The sequence below is a fragment of the Ictalurus furcatus genome, chromosome 8 (assembly GCF_023375685.1).
Source record: "Ictalurus furcatus strain D&B chromosome 8, Billie_1.0, whole genome shotgun sequence".
NCBI lineage: Eukaryota > Metazoa > Chordata > Actinopteri > Siluriformes > Ictaluridae > Ictalurus > Ictalurus furcatus.
In genome coordinates, this window is record NC_071262.1 from 11,408,177 (window position 1) to 11,434,874 (window position 26,698).

Consider the following 26,698-nt stretch of genomic DNA (forward strand, 5'->3'; position numbering starts at 1 on the left):
CTGTGACACGTTGTGCAGCAGCCTGGGACTGAGGGCAGCGCCATTACAAACGTACTACATCTCCCATGTAGCACCGCGGTGTGGGCGCTTCAGCTCTGTTTAGCATTTGGAGAAAGAAAAAAAAAATAAGTTGTCTAATTATTTCCAGACTACGGTAGACTCCGCTGTTTTCAAACGGAAGCTGTGGCAAATTGAATAACTTAACAGAAATAAAGGTAAGGTAGATTAAAACGTTGTAGTGTAAGTGTGTGTAGTGTTTACCGCAGTGTTACTCCTGAAAATAGTTATTCAGGCTTCGGTTTTTGTTGTTAAATGAGCTTGCAGTACATTAACTTTTAATTACAAATTTTTAAAAAAGTTATTTTTAGTCATCCTACCAAGTCATACTGTGTGTGTATGTTCTTCTTCTTCTTCTTCTTTTTGAATGTGCACGTTAGCCAAGAAAATGAACAAGCTCTTTGTTACTTGTAAACTCTTTATTGTCACTGGAGGATTTGTGCTAATTGAATAGAGAGGTAGGTATTAGCAAAGCCACTTTTCCTGTCGCAGAAGTGTAACGAGCTTTAACCACCATTAAAGCTTTCAGAGTTGAGGTGACTTCACGCTATTTAGCAGTGAAAGTCAAGGCGCTTAACTCTTGTGTAAACTTGACACGTTGCTTTCATTTTGGTCGGTCCAGCAGCTCCACTGCGAAAACTCACGCAAAGCAGGAGAGCTGTGTGTAATTGGGCGTACTTTCAGAAACAAACACATATATAAAAGTGTATATTTTATCTGTGTTCTCTCACGTAAAGGCTCTACAGAAAGCCCTGTAGACTCACCTATAAGAAATGTGTGGCATGTTGTCACTTGTGTTTTGCATCCTACCACACCTCATTCCACTACTGCAGTTTTAGGACATCTACAGACCGCAGACTACTGCTGCTGCTGTTCTGTATTTCTGGTTGTAAAATACGTTGTAAGCATGAACCAGTCAGATGTGCAGTGATTCACTTTCTTTTTAGTAGTTTTTCTGAAATTATTACATGATACTGGTGATTCATTTGCCTACGGGCGAGGGCGACCCAGATGGCAAAAACAAAGGCGTTCTTTCAATAGGATGTAGATCTCTGAGTGGAGTAGAGCAGTGTTTCACAACCCGGGGTCCGCGGCCCTCTAGTGGTCCGTGGCGTAATTGCAAGGGGGTCCGTAGGAAACTATATTATTTAAAAAAAATAAAATATATATATATAAATAATATTTTATATTATATATATATATATATATATATATATATATATATAATATTTTATATTATATTATATTTTATATATATATATATATTATTTGTTAAATGTATCAATATATTCAAATGAGATGTTTTTAAAATTTGGTTATTCGCGTGCATTCACTAATCACGTTAGCTGAGCTGACGATCCGTTCATTGATGGATTTTATTTTACATTTATTTATAAATGAAAATTTGCAAAAACCTACGAGTGGTAAAGTTCAAATGTAGCATTGATGGATAAAATAAACAAAAGGTAATTCAGAGAGTCAGATTTAATGTCACACCAACAATAAAATGTAAAAATAAATAAAGACAATCCGTCTTTCGGATGAGACGTTAAACCGAGGTCCTGACTCTCTGTGGTTATTAAAAATCCCTGGACACTTCTCGTAAAAGAGGTAGAGGTATAACCCTGGTGAAATTCCCCCATTGGCCCTTCTCTATCATGGCCCCCTAATAATCCCCATCTCTGAATTGGCTACATCACTCTCCTCTCCTCTCCACTAATAGCTGGTGTGTGGTGGGCGTTCTGGCGCACTATGGTTGCCGTCCCATCATCCAGGTGGATGCTCCACACTAGTGGTGGTTAAGGATTACCCCCCCCCCCAATAAAATGTAAAGCTCTTTGAGTGTTTAGAAAAGCACTATATAAATGTAACTCTAGCTAACTATAAAATTAAATTTTGAAATGTTTTCATTCAATTTTAAATCTCCAATGTTAATATTATTAATGTTAAATATTAATCAAATAAAGCAACATATATAGAAATGACTGTTAAATATATAGCCTTTAATTGTTGTGGAGTGAGGGGGTCCTTGTGGATGGTTTGAAATATGCTATGGGGTACAGAGCTCACAAAAGGTTGAGAATCACTGGTGAGTCTACATGTACACATTTCCAGAAAAACCCAACAGACCCTTCGTTGTCTCAAATGATGCTTCCCAGAAAGATCTACACTCGTGACACGTTCAGCAGTTAAGCAGTTAGTCTTGGCAAATGTGATTCAAGTCAGAAACATTGTCTTTTCACTTTTGTATTTACTCAGAAGTTATTAAGCGTAACTGTGTACCTTTTTATCCACAACATAGCTGCCACAGCAGAGAACCGAAGATGCCCACTGAACCTGGCGCGGTCCAAATAGTGACCGTCAATAAGGAGGATCACTCCTTTGATTTGGACACAAAAGCACTTGAAAAAATACTCCTGAGACATCAGGTCCGAGATATGGACGTGGTGGTGCTGTCTGTTGCTGGGGCTTTTCGCAAGGGAAAGAGTTTTCTCCTGGACTTCATGCTTCGATACATGCACAGGAAGGTCAGTCACCTACAATTACAAATGTGCAAATCACTCATGCGTTTACATGGACAACAATATTCCGATATTAACCCGATTAAGACAATACCCTGATTGAGAATCTACCATGTAAACAGCGATTATTGATGACCCTAATCTGACTAAGGTCATACTCTAAGTGAACCCAAATCGAATTAAGACATGTGGAGTATTCCTGTTTTAGTCGCATTATTGACGTGCATTACAGACATGTAAACACCTTAATCACACTATTAACGTCGTGTGGGAGTTTTCACCGCATTTTGTGACAGGACACACACACGGCAGTGCTCAACCGTTTGATGGCAAATGAGAGCATCGCTGCGTCCAAAACCACGTACACACCTACTATATAGAAGGTGAAATGCGTGTATTTCTGTATACTATATAGTAGGTAAGTACGCGGTTTCGGACGCACGGCTTCAAGCAGTCGTCTGTTTGCACGTATAGCATGACAAATAATTAACTGCACGTGAAGCTTTCGTAAAAATTAAAAATAAAAACACCCAAAACTGTATATCGTACCATAAAGAAGACCAACTGTATGTCGATTCATGAAATTCTGGAGGGATCATCGGATGGCGTGGCGTGGGGACGTAATGACGTGTGCTGTTAATCGCTCTATGTTCTATAACATGTAAAACAGGAACATGAAAGGAGTATCCTAAAAGGGACTCATGTAAACACCTTAATCACTGTATTGTCTTATTCAGAATAAGGTCAATAATGAGATTTTTGTTGTCCATGTAAACATAGTCACTGTTACCTGTGTAATGGATTACTTCAGAAGTGCAGCCTTTCAGTGGGTCTGGAAATAAGGAAAGAATAAAATATGAAAGGACCGTGCTGTTATAGGAAAATAATTCAACGTTTGGGTGGTGTGATACCATCCTGAAATTGGATTATTTTTCTAGAACAACATGCCCCAAAGTGTTATATTCTTCTGATTGCACAGAAATTTGTCAACGTTTACAGTAATTTGTAAAATTACTATTTTTCATTTATTAATTAATACCGTTTCTGTTTTAATCAGTTTAAAGTTGCATTTAATCTTATTGGACATCTGCAGTATGTTCCAAGTTAGTTCTTATCACTTATGTTATAGCAGCTATAGGGACATTTTCTTCACCAGCCTGTCTTTTTTTTCCCCTTTCTCTCATGATGTTAATAAGGCAAAAAAAAAAGCACAGAGAACACTGAAAGTTCAAAACTCATCAGTTCTGGAAACTTAGAAAGGTTGGAAAATGTGCTGAAACAAAATCACCATATCAGTGATAATACATTTTTCTTTTTTAAATAACAACACAGCACAGCAATCCATTTATTATTAGGCTTACATTATGTGGAGTCTCTGCAAATAGGTAATGTATTAAAAAACGCATTAATGTGAGCCTTTCATCTGTGCTACAGCTGGAGGTACTGTCAGAGCCATGTTGTTATTGAAAATGAATCAAGACTTTCTGATTTGAGAAATCGAAATTGTTGTTATAAGTAGGGCTGCAGCATAGGGAAATACAGTTGGGACCATAAGTATTTGGACAGCGAGACAGTTTCCTTAACTTTGCCTCTGTACACCACCACAATGAATTTGAAATGCAACAGTCCATATGTGATTGAAGTGTAGACTTTCAGCTTTAATTCAAGGGGTTTAACAGCAGCACCAAAAGGCCTGGAAGACCACAGAAGACAACAAAATTAGATTATCGCAGACTCGTTTGCTTGGCAAAAAAAACTCACTTCACAACATCTAGCCAAGTCAAGAACATTCTCGCGGAGGTAGGCGTATCATTGTCAAAGCCTACAATCAAGAGACATCTTCACGAATGTAAATATAGATTGTTTACCTCAAGATGCAAACCACTGATAACACTCAAGTACAGAAAGGCCATATTAGACTTTGCTAGAAAACATCTTTTAGAATTTTTTTTTTAAAGCCTACCCGGTTCTGGAACAAGATTCTTTGGACAGATGAAATCCAAAATTAACTTGTACCAGAATGATGGGAAGAGAAGAGTATGGAGAAGGAAAGGAATGGCTCATGATCCAAAGTATACCACATCATCTGCCAAACCTGGTGGAGGAAGTGTTATGGCATGGGCGTGTAAGGCTGCTTGGGTCATTGGCATTTATTGATGATGTGACTGCAGATAGAAATAGCAGGATGAATTCTGAAGTGTATAGAGCTATACGTTTTGCTCAGATTCAGTCAAATGCTGCAAAACTGATAGGACAGTGCTTCACAGTACGGACAGATAATGACCCAAAACATACTGCGAAAGCAACCCGAGGGCTTCTATTAAGGAAAAGAACTTGAATGCATTCAAATGGCTGAGTCAGTCACCTGACCTTATACCCACAAACAAGCAGCAACTGAAGGCGGCTGCAGTAAAAGCCTGACAAAGCATCTCAAGGGAGGAAACTCAGCATTTGGTGATATCCATGGGTTCCAGACTTCAGGCATTCATTGACTGCAAAGGATTTGCATCTAAGTATTAAATATAATCCATACATTTATAATTATAATGTTAGTTTGGCCAATTACATTTGAACCTGTGAAAATGGAGGGACTATGTAAAATCTGGCTGTAATTCCTAAACAGTTAATGCAGTATTTATTTCTTTTTTTTATTAAACAGCTTGAATTAAAGCTGAAAGTTTACACTTCAGTCACATCTTGATTTGCTTCATTTCAAATCCATTGTGGTGGTGTTATGGAGCAAAATTACAAAATGGACCTGACTGTACATATATACATAGGGAAATGATCAATAAGTGTCTGGTGTGATGTGGTGTGTTGTGAAACAATTTGCCAAAGATTAAAATTTTTACATTTTTATTATGGAACACCACATCATACTCATACTTGTTTATTGTTACATTGAATGGTATGGAATAAATGAATCAGGTTTGTTCCTGTTATTTCTTGTGTTATAGCACCAGTTGTTCTCTCACTAGTCTCTCTTTTTTTACTTCTCATTACAGAAACTTCAGCAAACAATGATACTTTTTTTTTTTTTCTAAATTATTAGTCATAGATAATGTGGAGCGTCTGCCATACAAGTCCCGGTGTAGTTTGTTACTATGGAAATGATGATAAAGTATTAGATCAAGCACGTTAGTATTCAGCAGTGCTGTAGTATAATGCTAAGTAATACTGGACTTCATATAAAATATGAAACAAAGGGGTAGGGATGTGTTCCCTAGTTTGAACGTTCGGTCAGTAAACGTGTCCAAGAGCCACATAATTCAATGTAGGAGGCAATTTGACTGAAATAGCATGACCAACCACAGACTCACTACTAACTGCTTTAAACAAAATGTATAATGCTAAAACGTGGGGCTAAGTGAAATGTTGCTGTATGTTGCTCCGGCTGTGTGCTTTAGGACAATTTGTCTCCCACAAGCCTTGGAATGGGGTCAGAGTGCAGAGTCAGGATTTGTAAGAAACCACCACTAGAGCAGTTTTGGGTTAAGGGCCATCCTCAGACAAGCCCAACAGTGTCTGGAATGCTAGGACCTGAACTCTCAACCTTCTGATTAGGTGCACAGAATCTTAACCACTGATCAATTTTTATCATAGGCTAATTTTACAACATTGCAAGATTTGTTTTTTCAACATAATTTTATGATTGATGTCTTAGTTATTTATAACAGCTGTGACTACCTGTGAAAGAAAGAAAGATACAGGTCTTTACAAATTAGAGCTCGTGATATGACTATATAATATAGTTTTAATATATTTATATTAAAAAAAACTTGTTTATATTTAAAAAAACTTGATTTACAAAAATATATAATTTTTTAAAAAAATAAATAAAATATTTGTTTTTGAATTAAAAAAATAGGATGCGTGTAATTTTTTTTATACATATTATGTAATTCACTAAACATTTTGTAATGAAACGTTTGCTGTATTCATGGCAGTTTTGTGAGCAAACCTTTATAGCTTGATGCATGTCTTGTGTTGTAGAAATGTCATCACCAAACCCTAGTACCAATAAGTGTCACGCATATCTGTTCACTAGATGGTGGTGTTAACCTAAATCCCAAAATAGGTTCATACCTTGACATCACAGGTAGGTGTGCGGTTTCGGATGCAGCCGTGCTCTCTTGTTTGCCGACAAACGGTTGAGCGCTGCCGTGTGTGCGTGTGTGTGTGTGTGTACGTGTCCTGTCACAAAATGCGGTGAAAACTCCCACACAACGTTATTAGTGTGATTAAGGTGTGCACATGTCTGTAATACACATCGATAATGCGATTAAAACAGGAATACTCCACATGTCTTAATTCGATTTGTGTTTACTTCGAGTATGACTTTAGTCGGATTAAGGTAATAAAAAATCGCTGTTTATATGGTAGTTTGTTAATCAGATTATTGTCTTAATCGGGTTAATATTGGATTATTGTTGTCCATGTAAACTTACTGACACAACAGCAAAAAGTTGCGATATAAAATATTGCCTTTTCATGATTTTCTTTGTGACAATTTTCATGTTTATATGGTAACCGTATGCACTGTCTATACCTCATTTACTATGCAAATGCATTCAAATACTGAATCTCTACTGTTACATGAATGCAGTTTTTAAAAGAATTTGACAGCTTTAGTGTTCACAGGTGAGAGGAAACAGTTAACTGAACAGCATCTAGTTCAGATTTGTTTTTTTACTGTGGAGTTTTACTAAAGGTTCCTTTTAGTTTTAGCATTCATTTGTTACATAGAAGAGTTTGTCTTTTTATTTATTTATTTATTTATTTATTTATTTATTTATTTTTTTAAATCTGTCATACTATTCATACCCCAAAAGAGTAATCCAAGTTTGTACAACATTATATTGTTCCAGAAGGGACGGAAAATATGAAAATATCATAAATAAAACTTGAACCTTGTGCATGTAGTCTAACCTGATGTAAGTGTAGATAAGTATTATGGACTCAAGCCAGATATTTTCATATTGGTGAATCACTAGTTGGTACAGGAATGTGAACTGTCTGGCAAAACTAGCTAGACTAGTGTTATTAAAAAATATTATTATTATTTAAAAAAAAGATGTTGACAGGGGCTTGGCAAAAGTACTCAAAAAGATCCCATATCGCGTAGTAGCTTACAGTACTGCTGAATAATAGTAGTAACACAGGAGCAGTGGTGGAAATGGGACAAAACACACTGACTTGCATCGAAGTAAATATTACTGCTACTTGTAGTAAGAATTCACTTACTTATTATGGTTCAAATAACTTTATGCGTCTATGATTGACACAACTGATTAAAAAGTGTTCTATAGCTAAGGACTGTATTTTTGACAATTTTGTTAACTAACCAAAAGAGAGCTGTGCTGAAGTGAACACCAAATTGATTATCAGCAGTATATAAAGAAAGGTAGCATTCGCTGGATAGCTAACGTAGCCAAATACTGCTTGGGTGTCAATAGCTTGCTAGGGTTATTAGCTAGCTCATGCTAATTCACACATGTTTCTAGCATAGATGGGCATCTAGCTAAGATACCAAATGTCAAAGTGACACTAAGTTTAATACAGTTTTCAAACTGTAAAGCCTCAAAAGATCTGGCTAGCTAGACTGTCTCCAAAGTAATCTATGAAAATTATATAGTCCACAGGAGTACCCCCTGTTCTTGCTCATGGTACACGCTGTCTATCTCAGGAAGGGCTATTAATTAGATGAATAGTTGAATGAGGTGTGTTGGAGGTAGTTTAAGAAATTACAGACTGCCTCTCAGCAGATTCCACCCCAAGCTGTGTTAGGATAAGCTTGCTCCCCAAAAAGGCAGAACGATCAGTGGGACAATTTATCTGAGTCTCAGTAATATGTGTATAATACCACCTAAAATGACATTCACACAGTTATAGCATGGGAGTGGCAGTGGGACATCAAGAACCATCCCTGAACAAAGGGCTACGTGACTGTAATTAGCATTCAGAAAGACATTTGTCTTGATAATCCTATCACCTCACCATTCGGAGTCACACCTGTAATAACATCCGTACTGTGAGAACGGAAAATGATCGCATCAAATGCTATCCTTAATTTACGTTTAGAATGAAACTTCATTTATATTACATACAGAAAACCTGGTTTGAAACACAGTATAAAATGTCTGCACTGATATTGCTCGGGGTTTACTTTGACTCCGACGAACCCGAAGTGCTTCATGTACTTTGTCACTGCCACGCTGTAATAAAGTTATTCTTCATTGAGATCTTCGACATCCTCTTAATTTTTTCTTACAGTAGGGAAAAGACTTAAATATACAGGAGCTGTTCCAGGAGTGTGGCTAGGAACCTATGATCTAGTATAATCCCTCTAAACGTTCCTTTTACCATTTGCTCTTCTTTTTTTGGTCCATTAGCCCGGTCAGGACTGGCTTGGTTCAGACGATGAGCCCCTCACAGGATTCTCTTGGAGAGGTGGCTCAGAGCCTGAGACCACAGGCATCCAGTTGTGGAGTGAAGTCTTCACTGTGAGGAAAAGTAATGGCACAGAGGTACAGAGAGATCAGTATGGTGTCATCTTAAAAACATTAAAAATCTTTTTTTAATATTCACAGAGTATATGCAGTGAACAAGTAATGAGTCAAATTTGGCTTGCTTTTAATTATTTACTTATGATTGATATATATATATAATATTAGTATCTCACAAAAGTGAGTATGCCCCTCACATTTTTGTAAATATTTGATTATATCTTTTAATGTGACAACACTGAAGAAATTACTCTGTGCTACAATGTAAAGTAGTGAGTGTACAGCTTGTGTAACAGTGTAAATTTGCTGTCCCCTCAAAATAACTGAACACACAGCCATTAATGACTAAACCGCTGGCAACAAAAGTGAGTACACCCCTAAATGAAAATGTCCAAATTGGGCCCAATTAGCTATTTTCCCTCCCCGGTGTCATGTGACTTGTTAGTGTTACAAGGTCTCAGGTGTGAATGGGGTGCAGGTGTGTTAAATTTGGTGTCATCGCTCTCACACTCCCTCATACTGGTCACTGGAAGTTCAACATGGCACCTCATGGCAAAGAACTGTGTGAGGATCTGAAAAAAAGAATTGTTGCTCTACATAAAGATGGCCTAGGCTATAAGAAGATTGCCAAGACCCTGACACTGAGCTGCAGCACGGTGGCCAAGATCATACAGCAGTTTAACAGGACAGGTTCCACTCAGAACAGGCCTCGCCATGGTCGACCAAAAAAGTTGCATGTGCTCAGCGTCATATGCAGAGGTTGTCTTTGGGAAATAAATGTATGAGTGCTGCCAGCATTGCTGCAGAGGTTGAAGGGGTGGGGGGTCAGCTTGTCAGTGCTCAGACCGTACGCCGCACACTGCCTCAAATTGGTCTGCATAGCTGTCGTCCCAGAAGGAAGCCTCTTCTAAAGATGATGCACAAGAAAGCCCGCAAACAGTTTGCTGAAGACAAGCAGACTAAGGACATGGATTACTGGATCCATGTCCTGTGGTCTGATGAGACCAAGATAAACTTATTTGGTTCGGATGGTGTCAAGCGTGTGTGGCAGCAACCAGGTGAGGAGTACAAAGACAAGTGTGTCTTGCCTACAGTCAATGACATACTATGACATACTGAAGCAGAGACTGGGCCACAGGGCAGTATTCCAGCATGATAACGACCCCAAACATATCTCCAAGACGAACACTGCCTTGCTAAAGAAGCTGAGGGTGAAGGTGATGGATGCTAAGCATGTCTCCAGACCTAAACCCTATTGAGCATCTGTGGGGCATCCTCAAACAGAAGGTGGAGGAGCACAAGGTCTCTAACATCCACCAGCTCCATGATGTCACCATGGAGGAGTGGACGAGGACTCCAGTGGCAACCTGTGAAGCTCTGGTGAACTCCATGCCCAAGAGGGTTAAGGCAGTGCTGGAAAATAATGGTGGCCACACAAAATATTGACACTTTGGGCCCAATTTGGACATTTTCACTTAGCGGTGTACTCACTTTTGTTGCCAGCGGTTTAGACATTAATGGCTTTGGTGAATTATTTTGAGGGGACAGTAAATTTACACTGTTATACAAGCTGTACACTCACTACTTTACATTGTAGCAAAGTGTCATTTCTTCAGTGTTGTCACATGAAAAGATATAATCAAATATTTACAAAAATGTGAGGGGTGTACTCACTTTTGTGAGATACTGTGTGTAAATGTGTGTATATATATATATATATATATATATATATATATATATATATATGTGTGTGTGTGTGTGTGTGTATTTATTTTAATTATAATATAATGTGTAATAAAGAAATAATTCTGTGACTGTACCACATCATTTTTTCTAGCTGGTCCTAAGTTCTCTTTTGCTTTGCATTTCTGTACAGTACTTAAACTATATTCTTAATCGTAAACAGTATAAGCATGAACACAGTTTATCAACTCTTCTTTCCTCAAGGTGGCAGTGTTGCTCATGGACACGCAGGGAGCGTTTGATAACCAGTCCACTGTGAAAGACTGTGCTACAATCTTTGCCCTCAGCACAATGACCAGCTCAGTGCAGGTGCAGCCATACATACAGTCCCTCACTTTCCTTATTAAAACCTCAGTGATTGTATTTAGGGGTGCATATTTATTGATTTATATATAAATGGTTCTTTTGTAGATATACAACCTTTCACAGAATATCCAAGAAGATGACTTGCAGCAGCTTCAGGTTAGTCCACCATAAAATACATAGAAAAGGTTCTGTTTGTACTTTGTTTTATGCTTGTGCAAGTAATATCCTTATATTAATACAGTGGTGCATGTTCCATTACATATCTGTGAGTGGCAAAAGTATGTGAACATTTGCTTTCAGTATCTGGTGTGACCCCCTTGTGCAGGAATAACTGCAACGAAACATTTCCAGTAACTGCTGATCAGTCCTGCACATCGGCTTGGAGGAATTTTAGCCCATTCCTCAGTACAGAACAGCTTCAACTCCGGGATGTTGGTGGGTTTCAGCACATGAACTGCTTGCTTCAGGTCTTTCCACAGCATTTCTATTGGACTTAGTTTATTAGCCTATTCTATTAGACTTTGACTTGGTCTTTGGTAGAATGACTTGTGTGCTTAGGCTTGTTGTCCACCACTTTCTCTTGAGATTCAGTTCATCAACAGCTGTCATGTCATTTTCCTGTAGAATTCACTGGTATAATTCAGAGTTCATTGTTCCATCAATGATGGAAAGCTGTCCTGGCCCAGATGCAGCAAAACAGTTAAAGTTCTTATGCTGGAATGCAGTATTTTCCTTTCTCCAAGCATAACGCTTCTCATTTAAACCAGAAATTCTATTTTGGTCTCCTCAGTCTACAAACATCTTTCCAACAGCCACAACTTGTTCATGTGATCTTCAGCAAACTGCAGAAGGGCAGTGTTGTTTTTTTGGAGAGCAGTAGCTTTCTCCTTGCAGCCCTGCCATACACACCATTGTTGTTCAGTGTTCTCCTGATGGTGGACTCGTGAACATTAACACTAGCCAATGTGAGAGAAGCCTTTAGTTGCTTAGAAGTTACCCTGGCTTCTTTGTGACCTCATGGACTATTAAACGGCTTGCTCTTGGAGTGATCGTTGTTGGTCGACCACTGCTGGGGAGGGTAACAGTGATCTTGAATTTCCTCCATTTGTAAATAATCTGTCTGACCGTGGATTGGTGGAGTCCAGACTCTTTAGAGATGGTTTTGTAACCTTTTCCATCTTGGTGAGCATCAACAACACATTTTTCTGAGGTCTTCAGAAATCTCCTTTGTTCATGCCATGATACACTTCGACAAACATGTGTTGTGTTGTGAAAATCAGACTTTGATACATCCCTGTTCTTTAAATAAAACAGGACACTCTCTCAATTGTCATCCCATTGATTGAAATCACCTGACTCTAATTTCACCTTCAAATGAACTGCTAATCCTGGAGGTTCACATACTTTTGCCACTCACAGATGTGTAATATTGGATCAAATTCCTTACTAAATAAATGACCAAATTTTATCTCATTTGTCACTTTTAGAACTTGTGTGAAAATCTTAGTGTTTTAGGTCACACACACATACATATATATATATATATATATATATATATATATATATATATATATATATATATATATATATATATATAAAATATATAATTCACAAACTTTCAAGCACCACTTTACATTTTCTCAAAATAAGCATGTGACCCTTCTTGACAATAGTATAAACGTATTTATCCACCATCTGGGTTTCTTTTACATGTTCTAGTATAATTTCAAATGATTTGCTATGATTGAAGAAAATTGTCTCTCAGATTATTTTAGGGTTAGGACTATGTACTATAAGTTAATCACACTATTCTGTGTAAACTCTAGAGACTATTGTGTGTGTGTGTGTATGTGAAATTCCCAGGAGATCAACAATTTCTGAAATACTCAAACCACCCCTTCTGGCACCAACAACCATACCACAGTTCAAGTCACTGAGATCACAGCTTTCCCTCATTTTGATGTTTAATGTGAAAATTAACTGAAGCTCTTGTGAAGCTATCCGTGTGATTATATGCGTTGTGCTGCTGCCACATGATTGGCTGATTGGATAACTGCGTAAATGAATACATGTACAGGCTGTATCTATTAAGTGTATATTTCACATATAATGCATATTTGGTTATGTTTTTGTCCCCCCCCCCCCGTAGCTGTTCACGGAGTATGGCCGACTGGCAATGGATGAAATTTTTTTAAAGCCCTTTCAGGTAAGGGAAATCGTTTTGTTAACGCTAAAGTAAGACCCAGGTTTCAGTAAAATGTCAAACAGACTTGAGAGCAGTACGGGTGCTTATTTTGAAATGACATTTTGTTTATATCAATCGCATTAGAGGTATGAATTTAAATACGAAATGTATCATTGGTGTACAGGCAAATATCTCTGTACATATTAAATGTTTTGGTCATTTTTCTTCATTAGAACGCTTAGCATTGAGTTAATCATCGAGTTATCAGTGCGAAAAGAAAATTGTTGGCGCTATTAAGGAGTTTCCACAGAAGATGTAATCGCATAAATGAGAGAGAAATTTGTAGTTTTAATTGTACATTGCAACAGGATCCTTACCTGGCCGAATACCAAATTTGACCAAACATGAATGTTAGATCATCACTCTGGGCCATAATTGTTTTGTTTGCAGAGTTAATGAAGAATGCATTTAATGTAATTAATGATTTAAAATTATTAAAAATTTCCTTAGCAATTCTTGCTTTTACTTAAATCTTTGGTTTTGTTTGTCCATCTCCTGCTTTCCTCAGTCACTCATGTTTCTGATTAGAGACTGGAGCTTCCCTTACGAGTACAGCTATGGGTTCAAGGGAGGCAATCAGTTCTTGGATAAACGGCTCCAGGTACAGTAGATGCATTTCATACTGCACATTATATCTGCAGTCATTAAGTGTGACAGGATTATTATATATTATGCAATTTTTGTAACATTATGTTTTATCAAGAAGGCCTATATTATAATAACATTTCACTACAGCAGTGTTGAAACTAAATGTATGCCTGTACATACAGTAATATCTTCACTTGTCCTTTCTTTTCAGGTGAAGGAATCTCAACATCAGGAATTACAGACAGTGAGAAAGCACATTCATTCCTGTTTCACGTCTATTTCCTGCTTCCTGTTACCGCACCCCGGCCTGAAGGTTGCCACAAGCCCTTCATTTCAGGGACAACTTTGTGGTACTTACCTTTTCTTTGCCATTGTTTGTGTTCTTAAAGTCCCCATGAAATGTCTTCTTTGCTGAGATTTGATTCCATAGTTTGACGTATTTCCTTATAAGTCAGCGTGACGTCGTGTTTTTGACTGATAAAAGCCAGTAGCGATTGAGATATGCCACACTCCTGCTAAACTGAAACAAACCTGACAGTAATTTAGACAGTGAGCTAAATAAACACAGAGAACAGCAAGGAGATTAATGACAGTCCTTTGTTACTCTTACTGATGGAGGAGTCAATATAGTTTGAGAAAGCAATATATTCCATCACTGAGCAGCCCCAAGCACAGGACCAGCTTCGGGCTAGATATGTATGGGTCTAGAGGTGTGTGTGTGTGTGTGTGTGTGTGTGTGTGTGTGTGCGTGTGTGTGTGTGTGTGTGTGTGTGTGTGTGTGTGTGTGTGGTTAACATGAGAATATCTCAAACTATTTTTTCCGATATAGTAACGTATTATTTTAGCTGATGATTTGAGGTTGGTGTGTATATACCAGAAGAGCATGTAAACCATGCAGTGCTTTGACCCTCAATTTCTGTTTATGTGCCGACAGAGGAATAACGTCATAAGTACTAAGTTACACTCTGATTTAATTGTTTTAAGAACATGAAAAAGTCAGTAAAGGAATGTATTTGAGGGAGCAGCACTACTAAACTACTTTTTAACACACCCCTGTTAAAATGGCAGGTTTTTGTGAAGTAAAAGAATGAAATTAAATGAATCACATCAGACCTTTTCCTACCTTTAATGTGAAATAGCAAAGTATACAAATAAAGTGAAAAGCAATCAGAAACTTTTTAGGGAAAAGGTAAGACAAAATAATTTAAAAAAAAACTTATTAGAATGACCTAGTTGCTTGTGTGCACACCCCTAAACTAACACTTTGTTGAAGCACCTCTGGATTGATTGATTGATTTATATAATTTTTATTTTTTATTTTTTTTGCACCATTCAGTCTTTTTGGGTAAGTCTATCAGTGTGACACATCTGCCTTGTCAATATTTCCCCACTCTTTCTTGCAAAAACACTTGAGATCCATCAGATTGTGGGGGTATCTCCTGTGCACAGCTCGTTTCAGGTCACACCACAGATTTTTAGTTGGATTCAGGTCTGAGCTCTGGCTAGGCCATTCAGTACTTTGATCATTTGGTTAAGCCATTCCTTTGTTGACTTGGATGTATGCTTTGGGTCATTATCATGCTGAAAGGTGAAATTTCTTGTCATCTTTAGCTCATTAACGGACACTTGAAGGTTTTGCACTAAAGTCGACTGGTATTTGTAGCTATTCATGATTCTCTCCACCTTGAAATAAACCTCAGTTCTGGCTGAAATAAAAGCAGCCCTAAAGCATGATGCTGCCACCACCATGCTGCACCGTGGGTATGGTATTCTTTTGATGATGTTTTGCACGAAACGTACCTTTTGGAATTACGGAATTTTTATACCTTTTGGAAATGGTCTCATCAGACCATAACACATTTTGCCACATGGTTTGAGGTGATTTAGTTGGGCTTGGATGTTTTTTGTTGTTTTTTTTGTCAGAAAGGGCTTCTGTCTAGCTATCCTAACCCATAGCCCAGACATGTGAAGAATATGAGAGATTGTTGTCACATGCAGAGAGTAATCAGTACTTGTCGTTGCCTTAGGTCTGTTTGCAACCCCCCTGGTAAGTTTTTGTCTTGTTCTTTTGTAAATTTTGGAGGGACGTTCTGTTCTCCCCATGCGCATCAGTGAGCCTTGGGTGTCCATGACCCTGTCGCCGATTCACCGCTTGTCTACCACTTTTGGTAGGTAAAAACCATCGCATACCGGGAACATCCTACAAGACTTGCTGTTTTGGAGATGCTCTGACACAGTCATCTAGCCATCACAATTTGTCAGAGTTGCTCAGGACTTCATATAAAACGAGCTTCGTAGAAAAACCATAATGAACTTTCTTTTACTTTCACACTATCCGTTGTTACCCAGATGAGGATGTGTTCCCTTCTGAGTTTGGTTCCTCTCAAGGTTTCTTCCTCATATCAGCTGAGGGAGTTTTTCCTTGCCACCGTCGCCACCAGCTCGATCAATAGGGGTAAATTCACACACTTAAAATCTGTATCCTGTGTTTATATGTTTTTGTAAAGCTGTTTGAGACAATATCCATTGTTAAAAGCGCTATACAAATAAAATTGAATTGAATTGATCTTGCCCATTTTTTTTTCCTGCTTCCAACACATCAACTTCAAAACTGCCCAGTTTTGGTGAACCTATATGGCTGACAGGAGTGGAGCCTTATCATGTGGTCTTCTGCCATTGCTGTTCTTCTGCAGCCCATCTGCCTCAAGTTTTGATGAGCTGTGTGTTCTGAGATGCTTTTCTGCCCACCACAATTATAAAGAGTGGTTATCTGAGTGACTGTAACCTTCTTGTCAGCTCAAACCAGTCTGGCCATTTCTCCTCTGACCCCTCTTATCAAGGCATTTCTGCTCACGGAACCGCCGTTCACTGAATGTTTTTTGTTTTGTTTTTGCAACATCCTATCATGCGTGAAAATCCCAGGAGATCAGCAGTTTCTGAAATACTCAAACCAGCTTGTCTGGCAACAACAACCCTGCCATGTTCAAAGTTACTGAGACCTGAAGCTTTTGACTTGTATCTGCATGATTTTATGTATTGCGCTACTGCTACATGATTGGCTAAATGGATAATTGTATGAATGAAAGTGGCTGGCGAGTGTGTTCTGCAGGCTTTTATGAGGTACTTCACCTCACCACTTAGCACATTTGCAGGAATGCATAAATGCAGAGGTCCAGGGTTCAGACACTCCTGTTAGGTGTTCACACCTTGTGCAAATTGGTGTTTTCGTTTCCTCTCCACTCTTTAGATGTGGCTCCAGAGTTTAAAACTCAGCTATGCAGCCTCATCCCCAAGCTATTGGACCCTGACAGTCTGGCTGTGAAGGAGATCAACGGCAGCAAGGTGACATGCAGGGGCCTGGTGGAATGCTTCAAGGTGAACTTCATGCACCTGGTGTTTAGTGTGTTTTTAGGGTTTAATGTGTTCAGTGCAGGAATAAGCATTGTCATTCTCATTCATCTTTGTTTTTTATTTCAGTCATATATTAAAATATACCAGGGTGAAGATCTACCACACCCAAAGTCTATGCTGCAGGTAATCACTATGAATGACTTGCATGGCTTATTTTGAAAATTATTGTGAAATTAGACTGTTTGATTACATCTAAGATAAAATAATGAGTTATATGACCCAAATTTCAGTTGCACAAACATTTTTCTACCAGTACAAAAAAAAGTTATGGTCTGTTTTCCATTTGATTGCTCATCTCCTGACTTGGTTTGAATGAATCTTGGATGAATTTGCAACCAACTGCACACTCATTCATTGAAAGTCAACCCACATTACCAGTTTCTGTCTACATTCCAACCACATGTTCAGAACAGTCATAAGTGTTATGTGTTGACTCATGCAGGCTACGGCTGAAGCTAACAATTTGACAGCTGTGGCATCCGCTAAGGACCAGTATTACAGGAATATGGAGAAGGTTGGTGTGTGACTTGGAGTCTGCTCACTGCACTTGGTGTCTATAAAAAAAAAAAAAACACATTCTGATTCACAGTGTGTAATCAAAGTGTGACAATGCTAATGTTACCCTATGTAAAAACAACTTTGCACTATGTGACACATCTGTACTGAAACAGCATTAAGATCACCCTTCAAGAGATTATATCATTTATATGACAAAGATGTAATGTGTGTGTATGAGCTGTCTTACTGTCAACTGTTGTTCCTCCTATCCTCTTCCAGATCTGTGGTGGAGATATGCCTTATGTGGCACCAGACTCTCTGCTGGAGAAGCATAACTTCTTCAAGTGCGAGGCTCTTCATCACTTTAGCAGCATTAAGAAGATGGGTGGGAAGGACTTCTGTGCCCCTTATCAGGTTCAGCTAGAGGCAGAGCTAAATGAACTCTGGGAGTCCTTCAGCAAGCATAATGAGGTGAGTGGCAAGAACAGGGGGGAAAAATCTATAAATTATTTTATGCTCGAATATTTTCCTGATACTTACATAATTTTTTTCCTAACTTCTTTCTCTTTTCAGTCAAAGAACCTTTTCAATGCATTCCGCACACCAGCAGTGCTTTTTGTCCTGGTTTGTCTTTTGTATGTGCTCTCTGCGCTGTTACTGTTCATCGGCCTGAGCAGCGTTTCATTCACATGTGACTGTATGCTGGGTCTTGCCATGGTAGCTGTGGTCACCTGGGCCTTTATTCGCTTTTCTGGCCAGTACAGACATGTTGGCGTCGCCATAGACCAGGTGGCTGGAGTGTTACTGGAGCAGGTATGTGTGGAGAAAAAAAAAATTTAAATGTCTTATTGTAGGCCAAGGTGTCCAAAAGTATCCATCTCTGAATTAATAAAGTATGTAATATTTATTTGTTGTTTTAATACTAGTTCAACCATTCATTTCTTTTCTGTCTAGGCTACAGGAATGCTGAATAAATCAAGAACCCAAGCAATTACTCAAGACAAGAAATCAAGATAGCTTTAAAGGCTAATCAAAGATTCCAGCTTGAGATACAAAGAGCACAACACAAATTCAACCAATCATTTGACACCAAATATTGCTAACACACTTTCCCAAACATGGCACTTAAATCCGTCTTCTATTGCAAACTATTTTGTCTTAAAAAGGTGCAATCAGTGTATTTTACCATGACAAATGGTATTCCACATATGACCTGCTCACTTTTATGGTTTTTATGGTTGACTATTCTTTCATGGGGAATTTGGTTTGATCTCATTTGTTTATTGAAACTGTTATTCAGCTATTCAGATCCCATGAAAATGTACTGATTGTATCTTTTTAAGAAAAAATTGTGGTGTTGAAAAAGTGCACATCATCAGACAACATATCAGGCACAAGATTGCTTTTGCACAAGGTCTATCCTCTTTAAAGGAGATCAAGTAATTTGTTTACAAGTACTTATTTTAACATTACCAAAGATCTTTGGCCTTTGTAGTAAAACTCAGGCACCTTTCATGGCAGTTTGTCACACAGGAAGTTGCACTGCACATAAATGTCTTCATATTTATATCTTTACATGACAAGCCATGACTTTATTAAAACTTACACTTCATATAATAAGATCTTGTATACTGTAAATGAAATGTTACAACACTATAATGTATACCATTTTGAGAGCATTGTTACTTTAGCACCTGTATGGGATTATGTATACATTCCATCTTTTCAACAAACTTGAACATTGCATTTGATTTATAGTTCTTTGGAATTGTTTGTGTTATTGTCCTGTCTTCTGTTTCGGCAATTAAAAATTGTACTTATCAGGGAACACCTGGCCCCATTATCACATTAAATTGTAGGGTGCTTTTAAACAATTGTGGTAAGAAATAATTTAAAACATGGTCTGTATCTCCATTGTAGCAACATGGTAGTTAACCAAATTAGGAGGTAATGTGCTGAGAGGTGAGTCTTATACAAATTGAGGTTGTTGTTTTGTTTTGGTTGACAATGACGGTGTCACTCTTTCTATATCATCTTCTGCACCTGTTATGCTACTTTGCTGGTTAAATACGTGTTGCACTCTTCTTTGTCAAAATTATTTTCTCAGTTTTCTTTGTGTTTTAATATTCGGCCCTAGCTGAGTAGGTTCTGTTACAATAAACTATTCAAATTCCATTTTACCTTTAAGTTAGCAAGTCTTGTGGATAATGTGGAGTTTAGACATCAGCCTTATATGGGAACGTTTTTGTTTTTGAGTGATCAGAGTAATGTGACCACTCAGTTTGCAAGTTACTGATCTGTCACATTCTTTAAACATTGTATGGCATCTCAGCCTCACTTCTGGCCTCTGCTTGTGTATAGTAGTTTTATTCATTCAGGCAACGCGAAGGACCAGCTTTAAAACTGCCAAGTGATCTTGGCTTGGTATATGAAGAACTCTATTCATATAGCAATGTGCATTTCCTTGTGCATCCCATTAATAAACATCATTTGCATGATGATCTGTCTGTGTGCTATTTCATTTGCACTGTAAAGAAATGCAGTGTTACTGGATTCAGGAATGTAGGGCATGTTTTGCACACTAGGTGTCGGCACTGACTGCTGTATTTTAATGTGGTTCCGAATCCTTGCTTTCATTTCCATAAGCTCTGCTGTAGAGATATGAATGCTGAAGCTGTATTGTAGATGAACGCCGAGATCACCATAGAGTTCAAACTGAGTAAAACAAAGATTTTTTTTACTCTGATATTCGGCTTTAGGCGTGTGATTGCTCCATTATTCAATTCTTTCAAATGATATTTAGTGGAGGAAAACTAGACACTTCCCTGTATGTGTGCACTTTGCCGCTGTGTAGCGCTCCCTCTAGCGGCCAATGGGAGAACTGACGCTACGCGCACACAGCAAAAAAGGGTCTTTTTCCTTATATGGCGATAGGAGTCGCGAGCCTCTCGATGCGCGTGCACGGCCTCCGCCGTTTGCTTCCTTATTTGGAAGCGAGTTAAGCGAACCTTAAAAGGGGCAGAGACAGAGGGGCAAAACGCAGCAGACCGCGGATATTAGTGACTGATGAAATTTGACATTATTACAATTCGCTCTTTTCCCCTGGGTCGGCAAAACGCGTCCTTTGTCGCAAAAATGACCAGAATAATAATCGTTTTGGGAAACTGTGGCAGTATAAGAGAAGCCAGCTGCTACTCTCAGCAGTATCACGTGTGTGGAGCTTCATTCCACACAGTTTCAGTGTGTAGGCCCACGCAATACTTCATCTCTAATCAAATGAATCCTGGTAATAAACAAACATCGACCTCTTTACCATGCAAGTACACGTTTGCAGCCTATTGAGTAGGGTTGTAAGGAGTGTAATTATGGTTGATCACGTATCACACGTAATAACTTATACGTCATAGTCTGTCGCTCAATTATTGGAGACAGCTGTGCCCAAGCACGCACATTATGCTTCTAGGACAAGTTGCAGGTGTAACCTTGCGTTTAATGACTCGATTGGTTAAACACATCGAATAATCTACCGCGGTTTCTTCGGTAAATAACACCTTAGCGCTTGTGCTAGACACAGGACTCCACATCCCGTCGTTCAGCCAGAAATCACGTGACTGTCCACGACACGCTCGTCCACATCTAAGCGGCGGGTGCGCGCATCGAAGGGCGCGTCCGTGTGAGTCAAGTGTGCGAGAGAGACTGACTGCATCAGCGTTCATTCAATTCCTCCTTACACGCCGATTAACACAGAGACGCCGCAATGGTATGTCTGCATTTGTCCATATTTATCCCTTTTGGTTGATACCACCTTATTGTGAACATTTCAATGGTAAGAGTTCAACGGATTTTCTTCTTTTTATTAATCGGAACACGATGTTTTCGGGAAGATTTTCTCACTTGTCTGGGTTGACGCCATTCTTAGCCGTGTCCGTTAGCCTAATCATCCAACCTGACTTACAGTGATCTTAAAACGTAGGAATTAAAGACGCCACCCGGTGCAAATATCAATCCCATTTTTAGTATGGTACTTAATATGGAAAAACATGTCTGCCCCGACTGTCAAATGTTTACTTTCTCGTGTAAACGCGGGTGCAGCGGAGGAAGGGGAAAGGGAAAAAACGACCTAAAAACAACTGGCGCCATTTCCTCAGCCGTCCTCTTATTTCCGTTAACGTAGGCCTTAGAAAAGACCGACCGCGTGGCTTCCACGAGCTCGTTGTAGGCCTTGTATATCAAACCTGACAATAAATATATAAAGGTAAATGAAAGCGACGCCCCGGGCACAGTGTTTTTAGTAATTCGGAGCTGAGAAGGCCGTCACTGCATGTACTCATGCTAACATGCTAACACGACTCGGTCCTTTGTCTGAACCGGGCATCCGGCGCGTTTAAAAAAAAAAAACCAAAAAACTGAAATAAACCCGGTCGCCCATATAGGACCTTTTTGTGTGAATAATCAGGAGACTCGTTTGGTTATTTGCCTTTTTTTAAGGCGTTATTATGATTTTTTTTTTAAGCGTTTCGTTGTACTGCACGCGCGTCGCCCCGCAGTCACCGTGGCCCCACCCTAATTACTGATGCACAGAGGAACGGGTTTATTTCCTCATCGATGAAGAGAAATTGAAAACGGATTACAGTTTGGCTGGCTGTACATGCCCGTTATGCGTCGAAATACATTAAAACGGAACAAACACAACGTTTTCCCCCCTTCTTATTAGTAAAAGACATGCACTTGTTTGACACGAAGGAGGAAATGGTGCCTTCGCGTGTCCACGACGTTTCTTCCTGGTTTTGTATCCCGGATTCACTGCGCCTCATTTTTAGTTGGGTTTAAAGTCTATACATTCTCACACTTATTTAAACTGATATTTGTTTATTTGGTGTTTGTTTAACCCAACATTGCGCTCGGGCCTTGTTAAGTAGTAGTAGGAGTCTCTTATTACAAACTGCAGTGTAAACGGAGAAGGCCGGAACTTCCTCACACATTTGCAGACGCGGATAAGTGTGCGTCACATAAAAAATATATACATAAATATACAAACGCCACTCGGCTTTGAGGTCGATGCGATGATTTTGTCCAGTGTGGGTATTTTCCTCTGGTTATTCTGGAAATGCCGCTTCCGGTTTGAACAATCTCCGTTATCTGCACGTGTGAGTCATGTCGTGCGTGTTAGATGTGTGTTCTGGTGTGTGTGAAGTCAGGTCGCCTTAATGGAGTTGCACAAACTGTGATTACATGCTTTTAGGCGTCCATCAGGTTTGCTGTAATCTCGACTGTATTTTCTGGGGTGTGTACTGTGTGAACTTTGGCCTTCAGCAACGTCCTTTGGTGTTATACAACATCTTAGATGTGGCTGTGGAAAAATAATCACATCAGCTTTTGGACATACTCCAGACCTGCTACACTTAGTAGTAGTAATAATAAACAGAAAATACTTTATTATCGAATACAGACTGGGGCTTGTTTGTGAAGTAATATGCTTATGACTCTAAGGAAAACCATCCACACCCTTTTATACTCACTTCCATGTGGTTGCACGGCAGCCCGGTGCAGTCGCAAGTCAGCCAAGATTCACAAATCTGCAAATGCTTCTTGAGCTTTTTCCCCCCACTGCAGTGACCTAATCAGCCAGTTGAGTTGCTGATCAAACCTCAGTTTGATGATTGTTTGGTTGTCTGAGTTTTGCCCTGTTTGATTTGGATTACAGTATAGAGAAGCAGGTTGGACTGGAATTCGACTTCTTGAAGTCCTTGTACTGCAGCTTGTCTTTTTCTCCCACATGTCGTAATGGAAATCAGAAGACCTGGTTAGGTTTATCTGCTTGGGTGGTTTTTTGATTTTTCACAGTAGTGCCATTGTTTGGATGGTCTGTGTGCTTGTGTAGCTCTCCTGCCCTTTCTGGTCCTACTGCATGGCAGCTATATGATGTGCTTTGTAAGGGGTTCTTTTACAACTGTTCTATAACGTTAATCAGTCATATAACCTGTTAGGCACAGAGTAGTCCATCCGTAGTCCTGTATTTCACGTCCTGTCACTTGACCAAGCCTTACACCCTGCCTTTTATTGTATTTAGAGATTCCCCCCCCCCCCCCCCCCCCCCAAGAGTCATGCCACACCTGATCTTTAGAACTCCTGTTATTGACACTGCATTTCTATTACTGCTTCCTGGCCTTAGTGGGGCCTCCTTGTGTTTCTGTGTCCGGTATGTCCACATGTGGACATGGAAGAGTGAGTCTGGCAGGTAGTTTTGATTGATTTTTAGTTTGAGTTGGCCCTGCTGGTTGCCATGTCCTGTTCACTTGATCAGTCTCACTGAAGCATGCATATCATAACCTTTGGGTGTTTAATGGTGATACAAATGTAGTGTCTTGTGTTTTTTGTGTGTAGGCCTCCGGAGTTACAGTTCAAGAAGATGTGCTGACTATTTTCAATGAAATGAAAGTGCGTAAGGCACAGGCCAATGAAGAGGAGCGAAGGAAGAGGAAGAAGGCTGTGTTGTTCTGCCTGAGTGAGGACAATAAGCAAATCATCATGGAAGAGGGTCGTGAGATCCTGCAGGGGGATGAGGGCGATCCCTACCTGGAGTTTGTCAAGATGCTACCCCCTAATGACTGCCGTTATGCTCTGTATGACGCCACCTACGAGACCTCTGAGACCAAGAAGGAGGACTTGGTATTCATCTTTTGGTAAGGAAAGCTTGAAGAAACTTCTGGTGCTAGTGAGCAAGTTATTTCTACTTTTTTATATATATGTATATAGTGAGCAATGCAGCAGCTAAGCAAAGGTTTTACTTCCAGGGCCCCAGAGACTGCTCCACTGAAGAGCAAGATGATCTATGCCAGCTCCAAGGATGCAATCAAGAAGAAGTTCACAGGTGAGAATCTTGAATTAAAATCAGTTTTTGTTTTGTAATGGTCAGTTGTGGTGTGTGGGGTTTTTTTTTTTTTTTTTTTTTTTTTTTTTTTTTTTTTTTTTTTGGGGGGGGGTGGGAGTAGTATGTGGTACTGTACTAATGTATTCAACAAATCTTTTTGCTCAGCCCTGCATCTTGAATATGAATTGGTTGGGGGTCTGATCATGGAGATGATGTAATACATGCATAGAGAACAATTAGTATTGTGTTAATTTAAAACGGAGCCCAGGTTAATAGTGGTGAACAGTATTGGTATTAAAAGGAGTTTTTATTATTCTTTTAAGTCTGATTCCTGGTTTAGCTTTTTTAGTTTGAAGTCTTCTGCTTGTCACACAGGTATCAAGCACGAGTGGCAAGTGAACGGGTTGGAGGACATCAAGGACCGAAAGACCCTTGCTGAGAAGCTTGGGGGCTCTTCAGTGGTCACCCTTGAAGGGAAGCCTCTGAATGATTGAGGCCAATACTCTGGTGGGATAGAGCTGTATAGCTGTTCATTTCAGCATGGGTCGGGCAGGGGCGCATGGCAGTGATGCTGGTGGGTGGGCTGGGTTGGGAAAAAGTGACAGTTTCCAAACTCCACAAAATAATTTGGCTGTCATTGAATTTCACGCATACCAAGAACACAGTTTAAAAAAAATAATCATAAATTGAAGTCTATTATAACTGTACGTGTGTGCAGGCAGGTTTTGTTCCTTTCTGGTTCCTTTAGATTGTTTAAGGAAGTTGAGGCAGAACAGCAAATATTAACATTAAACTATTGAATCTGCAGAATACTGTTCATTTACACAATGGTTTTTTTATTTTACTTTTTTTTTGCGCGCCAAACTTCTAGTTAATTTTTCTAAGTATGTGTGTAGTTGAGATTAGGTGTAGTACAAAACAACTTGCTCCATATGTGATTGCACAAGATGCATCAAGACGACCATTTTGGGAACATGAATTGTCTCTCTTCTCATTCCCCCTTCCCTTCTTGTTTTACAGTTCCAAGTGTTTTAATGATTCCAGCTCTTATTTGCAAACGTTTTGAAATTTGATTCTAAACTATGGCACTGGTGTCAGAATATTGTTCACATTCCTTAAATGCAAACATTCTGGATCTAACGGACGGGTTGAAGCGAATGAAAAGTGAGGAGCGATGCATTAGGACAGCCTGTGTACAGAGCTTGAAAGATATTGCATTGTGGATGTTTTGTATTGTCTCCTTATCTCTAATTAAAAAAAAAAAAGCACTAAACTCCCTCTGTGATTTTTGTGGTCAGGTCTCTTCAATGTTTTTTCAAGGGTTCTAGCTTCCTCTGGGGGGTTTCTGTGGAACCTTGTCTGAAAGGTTGTACATTGAGCACACTTTCAAGGTTCCCCACAGAGAAAAGCTACAAAACTACTTTCTAAATTCAATACTTTCAAAACTACTTACTAAATTCCCCCCCAGGTCTAAATCATTTTAGACCCAAGTCTTGAGTATACCCATATTTGTAACTGCTTCCTTTTTTTTTTTTTGTACATGAAATTCCAGCTAATTTGGTTTCATGAGTTTAATTATTTAACTCTTATGTACTAATTTTATAGATCTATCTGAAGCAGTTTCAGATGTAACTGATTTTATTGAAAACATTGATTGCAAAAGCATACATCAGAATCCACCATATTGTGGTATTTCTGAGAAATTAAGTGGGCCACTAGAGGGCAGTCAACCACTGCACTGAAGATTATAGAAACGACCTTCTCTTTGAGAGGTCTGGAGATTTGTATAGTATTGCATGCAAGGGTATAATCGTGGTCATGTACAGTGTTGTCCCCTACTGTAATTTAGTAGAACTATAAGATCCCAGGGAGCTCAAGCTAATGTCTGTGACCAGATATGTTTGAGTAATGCTATTGTAAAAGCTTTTCTCTCTTCTGCAGCAGTATTCTG

At 39.1% G+C, this 26,698-nt stretch overlaps 2 protein-coding genes across 2 annotated transcripts; both read left to right on the forward strand.

Moving 5' to 3' along the window:
* Positions 1–27: 27 nt before the first annotated feature.
* Positions 28–20,374, forward strand: atl3 (atlastin 3). The gene is made up of 14 exons (XM_053630758.1): positions 28–215; positions 2,360–2,585; positions 8,972–9,106; positions 11,033–11,137; positions 11,240–11,290; positions 13,284–13,340; positions 13,888–13,980; positions 14,179–14,317; positions 17,215–17,342; positions 17,445–17,501; positions 17,821–17,892; positions 18,156–18,347; positions 18,450–18,689; positions 18,831–20,374. Exons 2-14 carry the CDS (start codon positions 2,382–2,384, stop codon positions 18,891–18,893), a joined length of 1,536 nt encoding a protein of 511 aa, XP_053486733.1. The 5' UTR covers positions 28–215; positions 2,360–2,381; the 3' UTR covers positions 18,894–20,374.
* A 1,129-nt stretch (positions 20,375–21,503) lies between these two features.
* cfl1 (cofilin 1) lies at positions 21,504–25,844 on the forward strand. The gene is made up of 4 exons (XM_053630767.1): positions 21,504–21,636; positions 24,261–24,559; positions 24,671–24,747; positions 25,123–25,844. Exons 1-4 carry the CDS (start codon positions 21,634–21,636, stop codon positions 25,239–25,241), a joined length of 498 nt encoding a protein of 165 aa, XP_053486742.1. The 5' UTR covers positions 21,504–21,633; the 3' UTR covers positions 25,242–25,844.
* The last annotated feature ends 854 nt before the right edge of the window (positions 25,845–26,698 follow it).

Coding starts and splice junctions, on each gene's coding strand:
- cfl1 (XM_053630767.1), top strand. Junction 24,560..24,670: donor GACTTGGTATTCATCTTTTG/GTAAGGAAAGCT, acceptor TTTTACTTCCAG/GGCCCCAGAGACTGCTCCAC. Junction 24,748..25,122: donor AATCAAGAAGAAGTTCACAG/GTGAGAATCTTG, acceptor CTTGTCACACAG/GTATCAAGCACGAGTGGCAA.
- atl3 (XM_053630758.1), top strand. CDS start 2,382: ATGCCCACTGAACCTGGCGCGGTCCAAATAGTGACCGTCAATAAGGAG. Junction 11,291..13,283: donor ATGACTTGCAGCAGCTTCAG/GTTAGTCCACCA, acceptor CCCCCCCCGTAG/CTGTTCACGGAGTATGGCCG. Junction 13,341..13,887: donor TTTTTTTAAAGCCCTTTCAG/GTAAGGGAAATC, acceptor TGCTTTCCTCAG/TCACTCATGTTTCTGATTAG.